Genomic DNA, 23302 nt, shown 5'->3' on the forward strand with positions numbered 1-23302 from the left:
TTTGTACTAAGTTGCGCAATAGAACGGAACCAGTCAGCAGGAAACAAGACCGTCAACGGCTTATCACCGTCAACATGCTTCCGTCTACATCACAATACTGTCAACCAAGACGCTAATTACCGTCCACCTGTCTGTGTCCACACCATAACTACGTCTTCGTCAACGGCATATCAACATCCACCTGTTTCTGTTAGCACCATAACATTGTATTCGTCGTGTGCTTTCAATGTCCATCTGTACGTCAACGTCATAAGATCGACAATGTCAATGGCTTATCTACGTTCACATGTCCGTGTCTACAGCATAATATCGGCAATGAATTAACAACAGTTCAAATCACTGTGTCTATATTTTAACATTGCCAGTTTGTTTTAACATTTGAAAATTTTATTTAATCTATCTTAAGCTAGTTTGTAACGATTTCAGAGTCAGCACATACAACATTTGTTGTCATGGATCAGAGATTCATCGACAGATTTTACAGACCGCTCACTAAAATACTTGAGTCGATACGCTGACATGTTTTAATATAGTATGTATGGATTGATACTTCGCTTCGTTGAGCAGCTTTCAATCTCACAAACCTCCTCCATCCTCGTCTTTTTCAATGTTGGTACTGAGTGAAGACAGTTCTGACATGGGTGACTGGGCAGTCGACACATTCCAGTAACGTAGAAATATGTAGTGCGTGTAAAGGCTTAAACCAAAAGGCGGACGAACCGCATCGTTCATGAACCGTTGCTGCATCACTGTCCCAATCTTGTCTCGGTTCCGTTTAATAAAATTAAAACACAGGTCACAAGAATACGATACAAAACTTTTGGCCTGGAACGTGGTCATAAGTTTGCACACGCTGCCTGAATGGTTCATATATTACTAGTTGTATCATATGACTATTTGTACATTACTGGTTGTAGCTACAACGGAATTGATACCAACTTCCTTGATGCCATAATTCGTGCACAATGCGAAGCTTCTGAAGTATAGCTTAAAACGTTAGGGCAATCTTGTGGAGGAGGTTGAAGGAGGAAGAGAAAACACCTTAAAAATCCTAATCAGCAATACCTATCTTAATACTGATGGTGTGCATGAGACAATTATTCCAGCTTCTTCTTCTTGTCAGCCTGAGCTGCATCAGACATGTCAATGTGGAGGCCTTTGTTTAGGACAAGGGCGACCAGACAACCGACAAACGGGCCGATCCAGTACACCAGGAAATGATCCAGCATGGCCGTTCCCTTGCAGCCCAGAGTGTGGCCAGACGCCATGGCGGGGTTGAAGTACATGCCGGTCGTGGCAATACCTGGAAACCATAACATTCATAAATAGTTTCTGGATTAGGATTAGTGTGAAGTCCCATTATTTGTCAAGGCTAACCACCCTACTGCCTCTTTCAACCCCAAAATGTTGCTTGGTACTAATTCCATACCGGAATCCCCAGTGTACGTGGCACAGTTGTGTTAAACGACGCGTTTCATAGTGGAGAATTGCTTCTCGTGGTTATGCCTGGATCTGCTGATCGAGGGTTTATGCGCGTAGACCAACGTCGCGCTGATAATGATCCTACTTATGTCAACACTATATCCGCGATAATTTGTTTCATCAATGAGTAAACGTCTAAGACTTATATCACTCAGGGTTTTACATGACGCGTGATTCCTGCGTATTTGACGCAACAATTTTGTAAAAGACTATCAAAATATTATCATATGAGTCAAGCTTGACGCAAGTTTTATGAGTGACCCCCAGAATTCAGTTCATTAAAATTGATTTGATAAGCAAACAATGATAGTTTTCATGAGGTCTTCATTAATGTAGATATTTCTTTCAATTCATGTTAATAACTGTATGCTACAGTGAATAAATCACAAGCATGATTATTTGTTCAGTTTACTGTATTTTGTTATGACTGATTTGAAATGTGACAAATAAACTATTTATTAACTTCCGGTAACATTTAAATGGAAATACAACACAAAACAACAAAATCTCTGCAAAACTCTTACTTTTTGATAAATAAATAAAAATTACACTAAACGTTTCATGACTCCAAAACATTGAACATGACTCCCCAAAATAAATACTGTGAGTCACCATGACTCTCTTTTTTTCAAAGTCTGTGTAAAACCCTGATCACTTCTACCACAGTACAGGGCAATACTGTCTGCGTTTTTGCGTTTAATGATCGTTTTGTTTCATATTCCATAAACATATGGAAACGTGTGAAATACATATTTCCCCTTCCTAACTCCAAGAAAGGAGATTTCAGATTAAAAGACATATACGTTTAAGGAGAGGAAGGTAATTTACAGCTTAAATGTCGAGGTAAATCTTAAAGCAACTTATACAGACAATCAGTCGATTTATGATTGCCGTAATTGCTGACATACATGTATATTTACACTGATAACAGGCTGTCACCGTGTAGCTATGTGGCATTACCGTAAATAGCTGACCTACAAGATAACATACTTACCGACAACGATCATGATAGCTCCATTTGCATACTTGACTAACTCATCAAGCAAAGACATGCGGGAAACAGTCTGCATGCACAGCCAGTTATCCGACAACGTCGCCGCCATCTCTATCAAGAAACCGAAGGTCAAGGTCACGTTAAGGTCAGATGCACATTCGGTCTCGTAGTATCTTTCATGGTGGTCCGAGATCAGATCCAGTGACCACACTAGCTGCGCGAACCGATATGAAGCAAGTCCTGCTAAACTCTGAATAAATATTTTTATCATTGCCTTGGGAAATTTAATTTCTCCTGTCACCAGCCTTTGAAACGCGTTGACTGGATTCTCGGAGGCTCCATCGAATGTTCGGCCACAAATGAAACATTGGACCACAATGGCTATCCCAAGCCACAACGGGCCATAGTACTTGTAAACGAAGTTGTTCTCGAAGAAGTAGGCACAGGCCTCCATTGTTGCCAGGAAGTCGGCAATATATTCCTGGGCCCATCTAGGAGAGAACACCTTGTTTAGGGATCGGAGGAGGATTCCTGAAGTCATGTTGACCAGGAAGAAGATGAGAGAGGCAGCGTACGGTTCCAGGAACTCGCTGTCCGGGTTCTGCCCCAGCACCAGCGACCAGAGACTCCTCCACGTCATGGCGACTGCAACATGGGAGATATTTGTAATATTCATGAAGTCAGATGACGTGCCGTTCAAGTTTAATGTAGTTTTGATTATTTGTTTTTTAACGATGCACTCAGCATATTCCAGCTTTAAAGGGCGGTCTGTAAATAATCGGGGTTGAACCAGACAATCAAGTGAATGACATCATGAGATCTGCGCAACTGGTATAGGATGATATGTATTAACCATCAGCGAGCCTGACCACCCGATGCCGTTACTCGGCAAGCACGGGTTGCTGAAGATCTCAGCAGTTAACATTCCAATGCAACATACATCATTTCACCATATTCAAAAAGAGAAAGTGAATGAATTGTTATGTTCATGGTGGGTTATTGATAATTACTGCTATGTTGTAAGTGAGTGAGTGTGTTTAGTTTTACGCCGCACTCAGCAATATTCCAGTTATATGGCGGCGGTCTGCAAATATTCGAGTCTGGATCAGACAATCCAGTGATCAACATCATGAGCATCGACCTGCGCATTTGGGAATTTATGACATTTGTCAACCAAGCCAGCGAGCCTGACCACCCGATCCCGTTTGTCGCCTCTTACAACAAGCGGGCGGTGGGGTAGCCTAATGGTTAAAGCGTCGGCTCGTCACGCTGACGACCCGGGTTCGAATCCCCACATGGGCACAATGTGTGAAGCCCATTTATGGTGTCCCCGCCGTGATATTGCTGGAATATTGCTAAAAGCGGCGTAAAACCCAACTCACTCACTCTTACGACAAGCATGGGTTGCTGAAGATTCATTCTAACCCGGACCTTCACGGGTCATTGCTATGTTGTAATGTTCCAAGGTTTCAAATAATAAGTCAACTCAGAAGTGGAGTTGCCAATTTGAATCTGCAGTATTCTTTTCGACATCACCACCCTTGCTCATCTCCCCACCGATGAAATTAGAAAACCAGTATATACACGTTTATTACCTGGTCACGAGCCCGGACGTTGTGCATCAATATATATAAACCTCAACACAGCTGCAGTGATATATGGCCCTGACACAGTTGTGTGTTTCAACATCTGCTTCCCTCGTGATCAAATCGTGAATGCACGTGTAATATCCTGTGTTACGGCTGCAATAGTTGCAACACCGGGTTCGATTCCACATATGGCTGCAACATGTGTAGCCTATTTCTGTTTTATCATCCCAAACTCCACAGGAGATATAGGGGCGGTGGGGTAGCCTAAAGCGTTGGCTCGTCACGCCGAAGACCCGGGTTCGAAGACCCGGGTGTGAAACCCATTTCTGGTGTCCCCGCCGTGATGTTGCTGGAATATTGCTAAAAGCGGCGTAAAACCAAACTCAGTCAGTGAGTCAGTCCACAGGAGATATTGCTTGTGCCAGATCAAACAGTAGATTTTGTACAATGCCCTGACAGTGCTATGACGTCATGAACTTGATGGCGTCACAATGCTATGAAATCGCTGCACTGCAAGTCTAATGGCAGTACTGTGTTCAGAGATGTACATTTTTAATTGAAAACTAATGAAGAGTGATATTTGATGATAAATAGAATCTCACCCTCGTGTCTTCAGATATCTAATATATCAACACTCGGATATTTGTTACTTTATCAACTCGTGGTGATATATTTGATATCAAAAGACACTCGGGTGAGATTCGCTATGTATCATGCCGTGATATTGCTGAAATACTGCTCTGAGCGGCGTAAAATAATACTCACTTACTAGTATCAATGTATTGTTTTGCAAAGACCGTCTGCCGAAATTGTCCTTTTTTGTGATTATTGGGGATTGGGCTCCTCGTTGCCCTTTCTCGTTTTGAAATATGATGTCATTCGTTTTGATCGAACGATAATATGTTGATTTGGCTGTTATAAAGTTTATAAAGTATCATATTTCATGCTTAACTTTTGAGGGGAACGCTTTGGGCCCCCATCGCCACTCCTTACAAATAGTAGCCTATGCGTCTCTCTCTCTCCCCCACACACACACACACCACCACTAACTGCCCCTCCCCTTCCCCCACCACACACAATCCACCACTACCAAACACCACCCAACCCCACCTGTCGTTTTCCTTCAAAATCTATCATCTGCCCATGGACTGCATAGAATAGGCCGGGTACAGACGAGGCGTTGCGTTCACTTTCATGACCTTCATTGTTGGTCTGCACGAGTGATCACAGCCAACTCACGGACAAACAGTTACTTCGTCATTTGCATGACTGACAAGATACACCGTGGTCATGAACAGACATGTCATGATCACGTCACGCGTGACAAGCAGCGAAAGTGCTTATTACTGAACTTGTACAACATTCCATAAACCTCAACGGTATCGTACCCAAGCCATTATTCCCCTGAGCAGTTGCGTCCCTTTATTTAACCAGCAGTGACCGCGAAGCGTTGATGGTATGGCTTGCTGCTATGGTTACTAATATGCTCGAGGCTGACAATGAACAGATGTGGATCTAGGTCAGCTTCCTGTGACCCAATAAATCACCCCTACAACAAAAGTCAAACATTACAGTACATACCTGCACTTGGATTATTCAAGTTGCGGAAGCTGTCAAAACACTGCGAAACTATCTGCAGTATTTATCCGTATTTATCCACGAGATGCACTTCCTCTTCGAAATATCTGTCCGTGTTGCCGGGAGTGACCTCTGTCCACGCTGAGTGACCAGCATGCAGTGAATACCCTCCCCAGTAGTTTTTGTGAGCCGTACGTGCAACAGGAGGTGGCCTGGCCGAGCACTTGCAGATCTTCCCTGTGAGATTAGACTCGTCCAACACCGGCTCACACACAGCAGTAGGTCAGGCCATTTACAGCTGACTGCGTACAGTTGGAGTTAGACTAAGGCTTAGTCTCTGAATATATATAAATTTGATAGTAACAAACAAGACCATATATATTTACCTGAGGAAATCTAGACTTGCTTTATTTAGGGCTTTAGCACTGCAGAGAGAGCTTGGCAGTGGGGAAAATAATGTGATTCAGGGACTGTGAGACAGACTGTACTGTACGCGGTGTACTGTACGAGAGAGATATCCCTTGACACTCATACATTCAAACTAGAATTGCTTCGTATTAAAAATATATGTTGATAGAAAATAATAGACAACGATATTCAAATTGGCAAGGAGAGCCACTTTGATATGAGATTAAGAGACAAACTGCATTTGCATTGGTACTTATAGACTAACAACTAGTCTCTGAAATGAACATATTTTACTGAAAAAAGTTCATAGTAAAAAAAATATATATATACTGAATAGAAGCCCTGAGACTTCCTTCGAGGAAATCTAGACTTGCCACATTTCTAGACTTGCGTGGGCTTTCTTGGATATATTTGCTTCAGGGTCTGTATGACAGACTATGGTACTTACTACTAGTTCTGAATCTCCAGCCTCGTTTCAACAATCCGCTACTTTTTCCGAACGGATTATCAGCAAGATCCGATTCGTGGATTCGAATCCCAGATGTTCCCTAATAACGATTGTCGGAAAGTAATTATTGACTCAAAATTACACATTGAAATCTCTAGTGGGAATTAAATTCAATTAATATGTTCAATAAACAGTGGCGTTATCACACTTAAGCGGCGAAGACACAGTTTCCTTGCCTGTGCTTGTAGACCTATGAGGCGTTATGTCTGTTAGATTTGCCGGACCATGTCCGAAGTGTCTCCTTGTTTCATCTCGTCGTTATATGTGGACATCTGACTGCATTCGTAACTTTACATAAACTCACATCTGACAGCCGGACAGTCTGTTAGACGTGGCGTGTAACCCAGAAGAGAGTTGCGGATCCCCCTTTAACAAAAGGCACTTACTCTTGAGGCGGACCGATGGTAATCCGCGAAATGAAGGTAGAAAACATATGTGCAGGACATTTTCTCATGTATAATAATGTGCAGTTACACCACTGTCTTAGAGTTTTCGGTTGGAACTCTACTCTATATCGTAACTGTCCAACTGGCTTATCACGTGACACCTGACGTAAGTTATATTAAATATTCTTTTAACAAGCAGTTATTTGTATTTTCCAGAACAAAACCGTGCCATGTTTATTTACGGTTTGTGAGAGATGAGAAGAGGTTTTCGAACCACAATTCATAAGAATTATATTATGTGATAAAGAGAATATTACGTGTTTGTTGCATAAGGAATAGAAATGATTGCACTAATAGTTTATCTTTGGCAGCCTAAGCTCACTAAATATAATGACTACTCCTAATACAAGTATATCCGTTATCCTAAAAATACAAGCGTTATAATCTCCATAACTGTCAGTCACAGATGAGATGCGGCATGCTGCTGATGCAGATAGTGATGCAGATAGTGATGCAGATACTGATGAAGTGTTACTGTTACTGAGCATCAAATGCTAATGTTCCGTACGTACTGTACAACCTAATTACCAGTTGTGAAAAATGCAACTGCATCTCCAGTTTCAATGGCATATATAAGACTACCACCGGCTCAAACACCGATCCTGTCACTGTTGTATGGTGAATTATTCAGATGTAGACCTCGGAGATGCAGCTGTTAGACATTCCACAGCCATTGTGTTACATTAAAGATGTATTGATGTACGGAGCACGGTGTTAGTGAACGCTGTGAAGTCGGTGACATACTGACCAGTTTACGTCCCTATTCACATCGATCGCCATACCTGGTCATACAATATGTAGTAAACATTCAAACTAAACGTGTTACGAGACAGCTACGTCGACGACGAACACATTGATAGTTACCACGTGCACAACGTGAATAATGTATGTTGCTACTTCGTCAGTACCATTCATCCACGATGACACAATGAATGACTGAGTATGGTTTTACGCCGCATTTGGCAATATTCCAGTAACATCACGGCGGGGGGACACCAGAAATGGGCGTCACACATTGTACCCATGTGGGGAATCGAACCCGGATCTTCGACGTGACGAGCGAACGCTTTAACCACTAGGCTACCCCACCGCGCCACGATGACACAGGCGTTGCTGTATAATACGTGGGAATATTAATGACGGCAACGTAAAGCCAAATGTCACCTAGCCCCAACAAGCCCAACAATATGACAAAATGAAAAACTTTTATTCACATGTTTGTTAAATGGCGCAGTGCAGAAACACACGCGTTTTAACTTCAGTAGTATTATAAAGTAAATTATATAAGAAAAAGAGGAAAGGAAATCAAAAGCAGAACAGTTGTGATAACCACGTGCAATGACGTGCAAAAACAGGTCAAACGTCAGTCAACATTTTGACGTTTGTTGACTATGTGTGACAGAATGCAGCGACTGAATACACTGTAATACGACGCTGAGTTTATTTTGGTTTGGTTGTTGTTTAACGCCGCTCTCAGCAACGTTAAGGCTATCATGGCGGATGTCTGTAATTAATCGAGTCTGGATCAGACAATCCAGTGATCAACATCATGAGCATCGGTCTACACATTGGGATACAATGACGTGTCAACCAGATCAGCCAGCCCGACAACCCGATCCCGTTAGTCACCTCTTACAACAAGCATGGGTTGCTGAAGATCAATTCTAATCCGGATCTTCAGGGGTCGTGTCTTTATGAAGATTTTTCTCAAATGGGGAGTTATTATGTAAAAACTCCAATGCCCGCTTGTCCCAAAGGGAACGCCTTTGTAAGCATTTGATGGAAACAGTACAACTGCATGAAGCATTAATAAAATACGCTCCCTTGATCTAAGTCAAGTACATGTTGCGAGAGTCTGAGGCACAATACCAGTGAGGACTTAGACGAAATAAGTTCCTTTGTGAAGGTGTGAGAAGCACGGGAATGGTTTCAGCTGTTATGGCCGGTTAACCGAAGCGCGAGCCTTGGAGATGTAGAGTACGTCAAAACAACCGAGCTTGATCAGTCAACCATGATACATGTTTATTGATCATAACATATTTAATAAGCAACATATATATCAAATATAAATACAAATTTTACAGTGTTTTGATATTACATAAGCACAAAAGATATTACAATGTCATGAACAGTTTCATTTATACATGTTATACACACAATGGCAATATACATATGAGCTATGGAACTAATAGTGCACAATGAAACTATGAAATATGAAAAGTATTCAATAACAATATATGTTTACATCCTAATGTATTTGGAGACAATAAACTAAAAGATAGATATTGTGTATACAGTGAAATATAAAACACAACGTTCTGATGTTTAACTTTTGAGATACATTAGAAGACCGGGCCACTCACTGACTAATGGAATGGTCTCTTTGAAATGCAGGGTACAAAGCGATCGTAGCGCAAAGATGATCATAACTCCCCCACTTTAACATACACTTACGACAGCCGTAGCGCTACAATCACGTTGTGGAACGGGCCCCAGGTGTGTAACATGTATTTTATCTATGTTTTATCGGGTTGTATCGAACTTGTTATTCCAATTATCTGACCAATGATCCTGTGACCAGAAAACTCATTTCTTACGCTCATCAAATTCTCAAACCTCAAAGGGTTACACTTCCACAGGATCTCGCAGAACAGTAAACATGGAACACATTCATGTCACACAACAGGAACATATGTTCTTCAACTATCTAGCCATGAACAAGGCACTTTTCGTGAAGATATTGCCTCTTCTAGAACAATTCTGTTAGATTGCAACAAAGAACTTCTTGCGGAACATGAGGTAGGCGATGAAGCACCAGATGCCGGCGCCCCACACGTCCTGCAGCAGCAGCTTCCAGTGGATTTCCTCGATCTCCCAGTTGATGGGGAACAGTCGCCACAGCAGGTCGTGGCCCACGTACACCACGATCGAGTTCATACCTGGAACAAACATCACATACACGTCACATGCTACGTAAGCTGTTGTGTTGATTCGACATGGGGTTACTTGGTATGTAAATTCGTTAATACCTCAATTATTTATAATATATCAACTCCTGTATTGCATGAAATGTTTTGCAAATATAGCTTCCGAAGTCATGAGAAAGAAACGGATGAATCAGGACTTCGCTGCACAGAGCAATCTTAGGGTTACGACTCACGCAAATCTCAGTTCTTGTATCTGAATTATGTATGGCCAGTCGCAGAGGTCCTAGCCTTAAACTAAACATCTCTACTAGAAACAAAAGTTGTCCATGTATTCGAACAAGAATATGCTTCAAATCATGATCGCTTCTCTTACTTATGTTACGGCATCTCATTTTGCGAGGTGAGATGTAGATGAAGTCTCAAAGGCAATGAACCATGAAATACGGGAGGTTATCACTGAAGTAAATATCATTACTGATTAATGGGCTAAACCATTACAGACAGAGGTAATTAGTATGCCAAAGGGTGTGCAGTCAACCAGAAATGTTGTTGTTATAAGCTGTGGAAGTTTTGGGATGTGGAAGTTTTGGGAGGATACCAAAGAGTTCCTATCAAGCGGGGACAAGTATGCTTTTAGTGTACACATGAAAACAATGGGTTGATCTATCACCTAGCAGGGCAAGCCAATGATGCTGACGTCCTGTTCTAAACCGGGAATATACCTGCTTCTGAAACTACAGAACACCAGCATGTGATTTACCTGGATAGAGGAAGGGCCCGCCTTCCCACCAGTGTACGATGTCCATGACCACATACATGACCGACAGAAGGAAGAAGGCGAAACTCGCCGTCACCAACACGAAGGAAACCGACCTGAGAAGTTAAGACGGCATAATTAGTAACTGTTTATTTACAAATTACAATGTTTTACCTAATCCAGGTGAGACGGAAACGTGTGACGCTATACCGTATAATTATGTAACGCCTAACTTAGAAGCTACATCCACCTATATGATAGTGGCCTGTAATATACCACTCACCCTTTGCTAAGGATAAAAAAAATTCTCAACTTTTTTAAACGTAGATTTATATAATTTGAAACTGTAACCATTTAAAACTAGATAATAATGATATGGTAACCCCTCCTTAGACAAACAGACACTTTAATCTAACCTTATGCACTTGATACATGAGTAACCATAAAATGGTTTTCAAGGCACCAATCAACCATTTCGCAAATCATGGAACGAGTCATTGACAAGTACACAACACCTGTTAATAGCAGGTATGGGTTCCACAAGATGAAATGGCATACTGAATCCTAGATCCATGCTTACAGTAAGCTTAGATATTTAAACCAAATTTGACCCCACATCATAGTTTTCTGTTGAATCCACGATTTGATCCTTTGCAAAGTGTGAATAGTATATAATCAAACCCGGACCAGGCAAACCAGTGATCGATCTTCTGAGCAAAGTTTAACTTCGTCTGGTTCTTTTGGGTATGCCATTTCAACCGTTTCATATATTAATACATCAACGGTGGTTTAATATGAATTAGAATTAAGACAACATAATATTGTATGATGAAAGAAAAATTAGTTATAATTTGTGTTAGACGAACGCAGATTCACGGGATGAGGTTGTTAGAACACTGGGTACGAACGTGTACAGAGTAATGCCGGAATCCTACACTTACCACAAGTTTTTATTTACAGGAACCCAGCCGTCGTTTTGACTACCCTTGCAAAGCAGTGCCGCAATCGCTCCCTGAAAAGACAAATGTAGTTAAATGTTTTTATTTTTCAAATATATCATTACATATTACTCACCGTTCCTGATAAGAACATGTCACACATCTCAACATCGTTTAGCCTCATTTCAATATTGGGTATCTGAAACTGTCATTAAAGGATGTTTACGGTTCGCTGATCTGTTATTAAGGATAATACGTTCAGTGCACTCGATCCCATCTGTTGTATCTCCAATCCCATTCCTATTTCGCCTTTCCTATTTCACACACGCCAGTAGTGTATTGTTTGCTAAACCCCAAACACAGCAATGATCAAGCTGATTTGGACAAGACAGACACGTGACTTATGCCAGAATACTTACAACCTGCCATTAATACGACGATACAACCCCATCCATTATATCGCTTCTAACTACAGACAAATGTCACCACGTGGGTGAGGGTCGTAGGATATCAGTATGAACATCCCCCCTCTTGTGATGATACCTCACATGAGCCAGCTGACCAGCTGACCACCTAGATCACCTGTAACTACAGGTAAATGTTGCCGGAGACCACGAGGGTGAAGACACTGTTTGATTTGTTTGTTGTTTACTGCTGCACAATATTCCAGCTATATGGCGGCGGTCTGTAAACAATCCAGTCTGGACCAGACAAGCCAGTGATCAAACATCATGAACAGCGATCTACGCAATTGGGATACAATGACATGTGTCAACCAAGTCAGTCAGCCTGACCACCCGACCCCAGCAGTCGCCTCTTACAACAAGCACGGGTTGCTGGAGATCAATTCAAACCCGGATCTTCACGGGTCACTTATACAAAAGAACAAGCATCACCCCTACCGTGATGACGCCCCAGATGAGCCACCTGACAATACGGCCTGTGTGGGACTGGTACGTGATGATGATGCGCCCAGCCTGAAACAGTAACACTTCTTTCAGCAAGCAGTTAATACTGGTGTATCCACGATAGCCACCAACGAAAACGTTTACCACATGCCCAAGACAAATTACTCCTTACATAACTTTCTCTTTCAAACATAGATTATAGCGACGAAGAATGAGACAGTTACATTTAATAAGGAACAAGACGCTTCATTAGTTGAAAAATAAAACACAATATTTCATTTAAAGGTTTCAGCCTCAACATACCTGCACTCCCAAAAAGCAAAGGAAAACAGATGTCAAAACTCCTAGAATTCCTTCCGGGTCGTATGGAACCTGCGTCTCGTATAATGCCTGAAACATGATGGATATCCTATTTATGAGGAACAAGTAGGAATGCCCCCCAAATTCTGTGCTGCTATCCCAAGACGCGATAGGAAAGTACCGTTACAGATACATACGCTTGGCCCTATTAAATCGCAAGGTGAACTATCCCTTGTGGTATGTAAGTGCTTGAACTCAAAACAGCTGAATATTCTGACACAGAGAGTTCCAATTAGGTGTATTTCTGGGTACATATACGGAACACATTTACTTATTAGTTACAAATATTTAAAAATAGACTGAATCCAATCGAGTAAACATATACTTGAATCATACCTGAGCAAAACACAAACAAATGTGAGTGATAATATTCGACTAAATACTCAATTGCTCAAACCGTTTATCTGGTAATATGTAAAAATTTTAGTACCTTTTGGACTTGAAATCAACTATTAAATCGTTTAATTGAAATGTAAAAATATATATTTTCTGTCTGCAAACAAAATCTGGTATTATGCGTTTAATATGTGTGATCTCAATAATTACGTAACGTACCTGCGGGGTGGGGTACTGGTATATATGGTCGTTGCCTAGCAACACGTAATCAATGTACCTGGCGGCCCCGCCAGTACAGTTGTAGTTTTTGCCGCCATCACTCAAACCTCCGGGTCCGATGTAGCCTCTGTAAACATACGTTCACAATATGACATGTCATTAACCTAGGGAGTTCCCAACATGCACCACACAGTTTGCCCGCGGGTTTTACACCCAGCAAAACTACTGCCTTTACATAATTATTCAGCAACTGCAAGAAGGTCATGAAACACAATTTGTGCTGTGTTGGATAGAATACGGTCCATAAAATAAAGTGGTAGGTCCCGAAGTCAGCTGTGAAACCAGAATCGAAGACAGAAAAGTGAGGTGAGGTGAGGTGAGGTGAGGTGATATTGGGTTTAACGTCGTGCTTAAGAATATTTCGCTCATCTGACGACGGGCGTGCGTGTGTATGTGTATGTGCGGCTGCTTGTACTAGCCCAGACTTAAGATGGTTTTATAGTGCTAGCCCACTGAGATACCATGCCGCAGTGAAGCATGAATACCCCACTCAGACACATTATACTGACTCCGAGCCGACCAGTCCTTGTTGTACCTATTAATGCCGAGCGCCAGGCAGGGACCAACAAGTACCATATCTTAACGTCTTTTAGACAGAAAAGTGATAGGCTAATGTTACTGATGAAGAAGTCAATACCAGACTAGACGTGTAGATGAATAGTGACGATAGCTATTAGCATGACTTACGTGGGACATCCGGGTACTGGCAGGCCGAAAGTGAGGCCGAGGTACACGCCCAGGATGCACAGCTGGAAGCCCCAGGCAGGGAGGTACAGGACGACGTCACGGATGGGAGACCACTTGCGGTCCTGAAAACAGTCTCGTCCATTTTATACAGATGATTGAGTTTACGAAAGTCTCAGAGTAACAAATCAGCTGTACCAGTGTCCATTAGAAAATAAACCCCTGACTGGCACACGACTGGTTGATATTGTGAGGAACGTCCCATATGAAAGTTATTCGAGGACACGTAGACAACCTCTCTCTCCCAAAGGGCCACAACATCCGATTTATTTAGTCCTCTTTTCCAACATGCAACAGAGACCTAGACCTTTACCTAACTCCACGGTGTTTAATGTTTTCAAACACGTAGATTTATGTCCATATACACTGCAGTTGTGTCAGTTGTATTACTTGGTTAAATACACCATTCGATTTAGCTTCTTGACAAATGCTCATCTTCTCTTATACATGTGTAACCTATTTACCTTGATGCTGCAAGAATTTTGACCATATTTACCCACGAAACTTGCGTTAACAACTTAATGACCAATGTAGAACATCTTATCTCCAACTGTATTACTTGGCAATACGCCCATTGATATCAATGCCTGTCAGTGGAGGTGGTGGTTTAAGAAATAACTTCGAGGTTATCTTTTATTATTTGTTATCTAAGTACGACATTTAACTTACCGCATGTGAATCTTCCTTCCTGTGACAGAGCAGCTCGGTGAGGGCGATGATGAGGTAGGTGACGCCGAATCTCTGCAGGACGCCGGGGACTCGTAGCTTGGTGAGATCCGTAGCTGACGAGCAGGAGGACAACACATGTTCATAAAATCAAAACTGCTATGGAGTTAATTTGGTTACTAGCAGTTTCCAGTCTAAGTAAACTTAGGCTCAACATTATTCGTTACACTGCTATACTGAGTCTAACAAAACCTAGTAGAAGGTCGCATCAGCTAACCTTTTGGACTGACCAGTCAGAACACAGCTTATCAAATCACGAAAGTTAACATTCGCACACACCGCTTGAACCTTTACCTCAAAAACTCGACAGATTCCGAATACTATTTTCCGCACGACCATTTCCGAGTGATACACGTAATGAGTAAACAGTCGCTGAAAATAGCGTTTTGTCAATATTCAAGGATGTCATCTTGCAAAAATATAAGCAAATAGTAACCATGTCACTAGAAACCCATAAGCGTATATACAGCAGGTCAAATATCTGTGTTTTATGCGGATTTTCGTTTGTTGATAGATCGGTGTCAGCGACCAGGGAAGAGAAAATCCAAAAACCGTTTTGTAACTCCCGCCGAACCCTAACAAGTAGCCGTTGTCTGATTGGTTAAATCCGTTCGGCCGTCTCGCGTTTGAATGGGCGGTCATAGGTCGCTCAAAGGTTAGCTGACGCGACCTGCTGCAAGGTTTTGTTAGAGTCAGTATAGCAGTGTAACGAATAATACTGAGCCTAAGTTTACTTAGACTGAACACTGCTAGTAACCAAATTAACTCCATTGCCTTTTTAACTTCTTCTTTACAATTTACAAGTTGAAAAGGGATGCTAGAAGCACATTCCAACAGTGCCTGTTTACAAGCTCTGGGCTAAATATCCTATTGAACTTTAAATATTTGCAAGAAAACCCCCGAAACATCATAAGTACTGGCATTCGCGTCCTATATACACTTTTCATGGCAGTCGCGATGCATCCGGTATACTGCTTTATCGGGCTCCGTATCCGGTGAACCAAAAGAGGTTTGGCACTCTCATCAACAGAGTAATAGCGTGTACACACGGTGAGAACAAAACTATTCAGTACATATATCAGAACATCTTCAGCAATCAAATTACTTTTGAAAATACGAACAGGTTTCCACAACGGATCCTCGTATCGGACTGAATGTGTTGTGTCTCAAAAGGATACAATATGTGAAGTCCATTCTCGTTGTTACCGATATGATACACCTCAACGTGCCACCATACTGTTTTGATCTTGCTAACAGTTTTCTGGAATCGAGTGCATAAAATGAGCCTTTCTCTACGTCACGAACATCTTAGGAGTACCACTCCAGACACTTACGTCCCCATGAGGTTGCCAGGATGATTCCCAAACCGAACAGAATACAGGATCGCTTGATGATCTTCCATAGAATCTGGCACCTTGTCTTGCCACGTTTGTACATGCTCCGGAACGAGAAGTTCATAGCGGTTCCCATGATGAAGATGAACCTGGAAAGAACAAACTTATACCTTCATCACACGATCACCTTGAGCATGAAGACAAACACACCTTCATCATACTAGGTACATCTTACATGCGAACATATCAATATATATCATATCACAAGATCACCTTGAGCATGAAGATAAAAACACCTTCATCATACTAGGTACATCTTACATGCGAACATATCAAAATCTTTCTCCCAGGATCACCTTAAGGTTGGACGTAATAATACCTTCACGACAGGATCACATTGAGAGTGAACACATTAATAACGCTATAGCAGTGCGAACATATCAATATATATCATATCACAGGCTCTCCTTAAGGTTGGAGGTAATAATACCTTCACGACAGGATCACATTGAGAGTGAACACATTAATAACGCTATAGCAGTGCGAACATATCAATATATATCATATCACAGGCTCACCTTAAGGTTGGAGGTATTAATACCTTCACGACAGGATCACATTGAGAGTGAACACATTAATAACACTATAGCAGTGCGAACATATCAATATATATCATATCCCAGGATCACCTTAAGGTTGGAGGTATTCCTATCTTCACACGACATGATCACCTTGAGAGTGAACATAACGCCATCCTTTTGATGATGTAAACCGTTTTACAATGAAAATTTTGTTTCGAAGCGTTGGGGTATGTGTGAGAATATACTCTGACACATTTTATCCACGGCTATGCTGTAGATATATATGTTTATTCGTTACTCACAGAGAAATTCCCTGCTCATTATTATGCAACCGTATGTCCCAATAACATTCTGACGTACCAGGGGAAGACGAGGTCAGCCAACGTGAGGCCGTTCCAGGGAGGATGCTCGAAGAACCAGTAACCACCGCCGCCGTAGTTCACGAAGATCATTATGCTCAGGGCCAAGCTGAAGATACAGACGTTCATTTGTGTCAACCTAATCGTAAAATTTATAATAAACTGTTGTCATTTAACACGAGACTGTAGCATTCAGCAAAGGGGTTCCTACCAGTAAGAGGAAATGGGTATCCCTTAGTAATGGGATACATGGCAAATTGAACAACTCAACTCGTACCCCCTGAATGTGTCCAGAGAACGCAGCCTCTTCTTCTTCTTGGGCTCGGTGACCTTTTTGGGGCCTCCGTTTTCTACATCTCCGTTAGCTTTACTGAGAGGGTCCATGTTCTGAACATATAAAATAGGGGCATCTCATCAAATCATTACACTCCATTATATACAGTAAGGGTTGATTGGTAAGACTTGGTTACAGATGCTCATATGCATACCCACACACACCACGCATACACATACAATCCCATATACATCGTGTGTGTGCGCGTGTGTGTGTATAGTGTGCTTGACTTTATGATTTATATATACAACTGAAACTGACTACTGGTTTGTCAGATCAATTAACAACAATTAAAAATAATTAATAATTATTCCAGCGTAATTATTCTACGATTCTATTCTATCAGCTATACATGCATATAGGCCTGCCTTTGATAAGTAGATAAATTCATAAATGTATGCAGCTGAGACTGACAGCTCATTGTATCCTAACTAGATTTGAGGTTAATACATTGAATAACCAATTCTCGTTGAACATTATTCTTTTTTAAAATATTATTTCAAGTTAGATTTTAATCGATTCCAACAAGCGAAGTCTGACATTAATTCCAACTCGTGTCAGCTACCTACCACCGAATTATTAGCCTCTGAGTGTTCCCTGGGATCAGTGATATCAGCGCTCTTCCCGAAACATGGCGCCGATCTACTGCGTCTGTAATGTAAGCAGTAAAAAAATAAACGTAAATCAGAATCATTGTCATTTCCGTCCTAATTAATTACAATGTCTGAAGTATATTACAATAATATATTACAATAAATCCTTTTTTATGTACGGATCAATAGGATTACGGTTGCGATACGTAAATGTGAAGGTATAACTATAATGTCCCTATGGGAATGCTGCGATTGCGAGGTGGCTGCAGGTGAGGTTAGACATTAAGTATCCCCCAACCTCCCACCCAACACACAAATAAGTAATAGTAATCAAATGAAATAAAATAATATAAAATCATGTTATTCATTTAAAATTTAGATAAAAATAACCAAACATTAAATGGAACCAATAACAACGCTCAATGTCAGTCAATCTAAATCTGATTTGCATTCGTTTTCTATTGTGTTCTCAAAGGTCGGGGTGTGTGGGGGTTGGGGGCAGAGTGGACGTGATCGGGGCGTGAGACAGGGCATCAGGTCCTTCTGTTGGTATGTGGTCATTACAAGTCATCGTGTTACAGGTCAAATGTCCGTGTTATTGTGGACGTTATTTGTGTGTCACGTGTCTTCAGTGTGCTACTGACCTGTAAATACACTTGATGATGGCCCACAGTCCGGCCAGGCCTAGCAAACCCAGCACTGTAAACAGTATGGCTGAAATAGACACAATACATGTGATGAATGTCCACCTCCCCTTGACCATGGTCATCTGCTGATAAAAGAGTCTTTGTCGTCTTGCTTCTCGGCAAATAGGATCGCTGAGAGAGTCTACAGCTGTATTCGTATAATTGGTGTCTCCTCTGATGCTGGTATTAGGTACTGTCATCCGACTGATGAGTCAGATTATTCCCTAAACGTTTTATATCATGTCAGGATTATATATCGACATAGAAATCTAAAATATCATTGTCAGAGTATAATAAGTTCGAAATCTGTAGAAACATAAAGTAAAAGGTAAAAGGTAGGTGCTCGCAAATCCTGACCGATATGGGTGAGTGAGTGTAGGTTTACACCGCTTTTAGCAATATTCCAGCAATATCACGACAGGGGACACCAGAAATGGGCTTCACACATTGTACCCATAAGGGAATCGAACCCGGGTCTTCGGCGTGACGAGCGAACGCTTTAACCACTAGGCTACCACACCGCCCCAGAACCGATATGAAGACAAATACATTAAGAGAAGAGTTCTAAAATGTCACGCTATTACCAAATCGCCGCTGACAGTCAACGGTAGTGAATACTGTGATAAGTAAATGTTGTTTCAGCTCTGTTACAAGGAACAAAACCGTTTCTAAATTAAGTTTATAAAATAAAATAAAATAAACAGTAGCCCAGAGACTTTATTTATTTCTGAAATTGCAGTTATCTAGACTTGTATGGGTTGCATTCGGCATATCTATATGACATACTTAGTTACTTGTAAACAGCTAAAACCGAACTAAATATTAATCTTAGGACTTATTGCCCTATCCATGAAGAATTGGTTAGAATTCGGGTTAGAATTGATCTTCAGTAACCCATGCTTGTCGTAAATGGCGACTAACGGGATCGGGAGGTCAGGCTCTCTGACTTGGTGGGCACGTCATCGTATATGGATAGAGCTGGAATATTAATGAATACGGCGTGAAACTAAAACTCACTCACTCAATCACTCACTCACTTATTGCTCCGAGCAGTGCAACTGTTAGCAGCGACCACTTACGTATTTCGGCCGGCAGGGGTTCGTTCGCCAGCAGCAGGTCGCAGGCCGTCCCCTCCATGTAGGCATGGTAGTCAAGGAACAACCAGTAGTCGCCCGCCTCGCGGTAATGCAGCTCAAAGCTGGAAGAGGAGACGCCTGTGTTACTAATCACACACATTGCATAACTCAAAGAGTGCAAAATCAGATCATTAGTCAATCGTCATAAACATACGTCATACAGGAATTAGGTTCATCTCAAGCGGAACAGACTCTCTAATTCTGGTGACATTTATTTTTCATTATAAAAGACAACCCAGCGGTCATGAATACACAATGCCATTTAGAAAGTGGTCAAATGTAACATATTTTATATTCGGGATTACAGATTTTACTTCATTCTAGTACTTTTGTTGGGTTGAGTGCCATCCGGGATTCGAACCCACACCCTCAGAGTCAGGCACCTAATCGCCAGCACACAAAGTCAGCCGCTTAACCCGATCAGCCACCGCGGCTTCCACAACCAAAGCACTAGAATCTGTACTTCACACAAGAAAGTGTAATCCCAAATATAACATATGTTAAACCTTGCGGTTGATGTGACTTCCCATGTCTTCCTGCTCGGAATTACAGAAACTTTTAGAATGAAATGTGGTTTACCGTCAAGCTGTATGACATAAACAGTTTACACTTCATTATACTACCACAACTACTTGCTAGGTTGACACGCAGGAGACCCATGGAAGGGAATCTTAGTCGTATTTGGTTCAGTGAAAGGTAATGGGGTGAAGTGAGGTGAAATTGGGTTTTACGTCGTGCTGGAGAATATTTCGCTCATATGACGACGTGCATGCGTGTGTATGTGTATGTGCGGCTGCTTGTACTAGCCCAGACTTAAGCTGGTTTTATAGTGCTAGCCCACTAAGATACCATGTCGCAGTGAAGCTTGAATACCCCACTCAGACACATTATACTGACTCCGAGCCGACCGGTCCTTGTTGTACCCATTAATGCCGAGCGCCAGGCAGGGACCAACAAGTACCATATTTTAACGTCTTTGGGTATGAGGCGGTCGGGGATCGAACTCGCGACCTTTGAAGAGTAACGCATACTTAAATCAACACGCTGAATAGATAAGAATAGTTCGTCGTGAACTGAACAAGATACGTACTTTTGGAGAAACAGACGCTCAGATCTACTGAGGGAAAAGAGAGATGGAATAGCACGGTATACCATTTCATTCACGCACACACAGGCACGCAATCACACACATTCATGTGCACACTTTGGAGTTATTCTACACAACCAAACCCTGCCGATCTCCATCCACATAACACGTGTTGGTTCCTAACCTGCAGATATCCTCCACATGGTCAGTGGGGTGCTGTCTGGCCAGTTTGACCCTCATGGGCCACTTGGTGTCCATGAGAATGGTGCTGGTGTTGGGGCCATGGATCGTGTCTATCTGCCTTAGGGGACACTGGAAACGGTGGTACATACATGAATAGTGCATTCTATCACAAATTACGGTTGGATCAAATTCCTTTTTGCGTGTGAAACTATCACACTTTTCCCATGAAACAAGCATTCTAAACACAATTTATATCTAACGTGGATTCAAAGTAGAGATCCAAGGCATAATCTAATGACCTTCCTTGTAGTGGCAATCTTCTATCATTTAGACTAATTTTTCGTGTCTGATATGCAAATACTTTACAAAAAAACAGTTGTGATATAATAATTTTGTCTACATTGTTAAATTATGTAAATGCAAACTAATTAAAAGCAGCCAAATGACCACCCTCATTTTGAGTTTGAAACTGCCTACTCTGGGCTTATTCTGTTTGATTGGCATTGTCAACTATATTGCATGAGCTGTATTGAAGATACTTGTTTCGTGGTCTGTATGACATACTCTACCCTATTAAACAAGTACAAATATGGTTGCTAACAACAACTATTTCTCTCTTGTGTCTTCAATTCAAATTTGTATTCCTATATATTAACTAATTAATACATTTGATTATGTTATTGTATTTATAACTTAAATTGTGAGAATATGTGTCAATATAATTATCTGTTCATCAGTTGCCTACTACATGTAGTTACTTTCTACGCCAATCACTAAATGACAATACACTGCGAGTCTCCGTACCCGCACGCATTGCGTAGTCTGTGCCCATAGCTGCAGGTCGAAGTTGACGCTAGTGTTGATGGTGAACCAGGCCTTGTCATACGTCAGGTCAGGTTTTTCGTCGGATCTGTGGGCATTGAAGTAGCGGATGAAGTCCCATCTGGAGGAGTTGCCACTTTGCGTTGTTGTTACCGCTGCTGACGTTGTTTCTTGTGACAGGACACCAGAAACTGCAACAGATGATCGTCGATAAGTGGCAGCAGCAAATTTAGTTTTGCTTGGTGCGCTCAAAACTATTTTATACGAGTTTAGTTTGTTTCTTGTTTAACGCTGCGCTCGGGCAAAACATTCATCTGTAAATTTATTGACTCTGGACCAAGCAATCCAGTTCTTGGAATCATCTACTTAACAGTTACATAATGAAATGCTTCAACCAAGTCATAGAGCCTGACCACCTGATCCCGTTAGATAAATATCGGTTACTGAAGACAACTTCTAATCCGGATTTCCACGTATTTCTAACACAAGTAAATATTGTTGTCCGTTGTATATCATTAAAATCAGTGACAATTAGAACTGGCGTGGTGTTGACACAGTGTATTTGTCCATGTGGTTGCAATATATCCTTTTGCACAAATACTCGAAGAAATATTCGACTTACATTTTCGAAATAACACCGATTCTGTTTCCTTATCAAAAGAATATATCTAGATGTAAAAATATAATTTCATATCAAACAGTTGTTATGTTCAGGTGTCGTTAGAGGCGACTAACGGGATCGGGTGGACAGGCTCGCTGATTTGGTTGACAAATGTCATCGTATCATAAATTGCGTAGATCGAAGCTCATGACGTTGATCACTAGCTTGTCTAGGCCAGACTTGATTATTTTCAGACCGCGGCCATATAGCTGGAATATTGCTGAGTGCGGCGTTAAACAACAATCAATTAGTGTTATGTTCAGCCCCCAAGTGACAGACTTGAATGCCTAAGCATAAGAAGGCAAGTGATGAAAGTAAAAAATGAAGCTACATGCAAAGAAACACATCCTGCTCACACAAAACATAGTAATTGCATTGCCACAGTGTTTGGTCATGTAATGAGAAACTACACGAATCTTAACAGTTTCACCCAAAACACACAACATTTAATGAGATCTCGTAGATGTGTTCGAACCCAAGATTCTAGGTCAACTCTCTCAAGTCCATCAGATGACCACTTTATTTGCTTTTGGACAAATTACTGAC

The 23302-nt window shown here is 41.4% G+C and overlaps 2 protein-coding genes across 2 annotated transcripts in view; both read right to left on the minus strand.

The window, feature by feature from the left end:
* Positions 1 to 397: 397 nt before the first annotated feature.
* On the minus strand, positions 398 to 5924 carry LOC124274153 (aquaporin-11-like). The gene is made up of 3 exons (XM_046709474.1): positions 5647 to 5924; positions 2477 to 3121; positions 398 to 1303 (listed from the first exon to the last, which is right to left on the minus strand). The coding sequence occupies exons 2-3, from the start codon at positions 3114 to 3116 to the stop codon at positions 1098 to 1100; spliced, it is 846 nt and encodes a 281-aa protein (XP_046565430.1). The 5' UTR covers positions 3117 to 3121; positions 5647 to 5924; the 3' UTR covers positions 398 to 1097.
* A 3086-nt stretch (positions 5925 to 9010) lies between these two features.
* Positions 9011 to 23302, minus strand: part of LOC124274165 (heparan-alpha-glucosaminide N-acetyltransferase-like) — a 28522-nt gene continuing 14230 nt past the window's right edge. Inside the window, exons 2-17 of the mRNA XM_046709482.1 lie at positions 22078 to 22286; positions 21275 to 21402; positions 19947 to 20065; positions 18826 to 18895; positions 18158 to 18239; positions 17532 to 17641; positions 17256 to 17363; positions 16315 to 16463; positions 14924 to 15036; positions 14198 to 14319; positions 13451 to 13577; positions 12839 to 12925; positions 12530 to 12604; positions 11631 to 11701; positions 10693 to 10805; positions 9011 to 9944 (exon numbers count right to left, since the gene is read on the minus strand). Coding sequence (XP_046565438.1) covers positions 9769 to 9944; positions 10693 to 10805; positions 11631 to 11701; positions 12530 to 12604; positions 12839 to 12925; positions 13451 to 13577; positions 14198 to 14319; positions 14924 to 15036; positions 16315 to 16463; positions 17256 to 17363; positions 17532 to 17641; positions 18158 to 18239; positions 18826 to 18895; positions 19947 to 20065; positions 21275 to 21402; positions 22078 to 22286 — 1859 coding nt within the window. The 3' untranslated portion in view covers positions 9011 to 9768. The remainder of the gene's footprint in view (positions 9945 to 10692; positions 10806 to 11630; positions 11702 to 12529; positions 12605 to 12838; positions 12926 to 13450; positions 13578 to 14197; positions 14320 to 14923; positions 15037 to 16314; positions 16464 to 17255; positions 17364 to 17531; positions 17642 to 18157; positions 18240 to 18825; positions 18896 to 19946; positions 20066 to 21274; positions 21403 to 22077; positions 22287 to 23302) is intronic.

This window comes from Haliotis rubra, unplaced genomic scaffold (assembly GCF_003918875.1).
Source record: "Haliotis rubra isolate DU_JTF1 unplaced genomic scaffold, ASM391887v1 Scf104, whole genome shotgun sequence".
In the NCBI taxonomy this organism is placed as follows: domain Eukaryota; kingdom Metazoa; phylum Mollusca; class Gastropoda; order Lepetellida; family Haliotidae; genus Haliotis; species Haliotis rubra.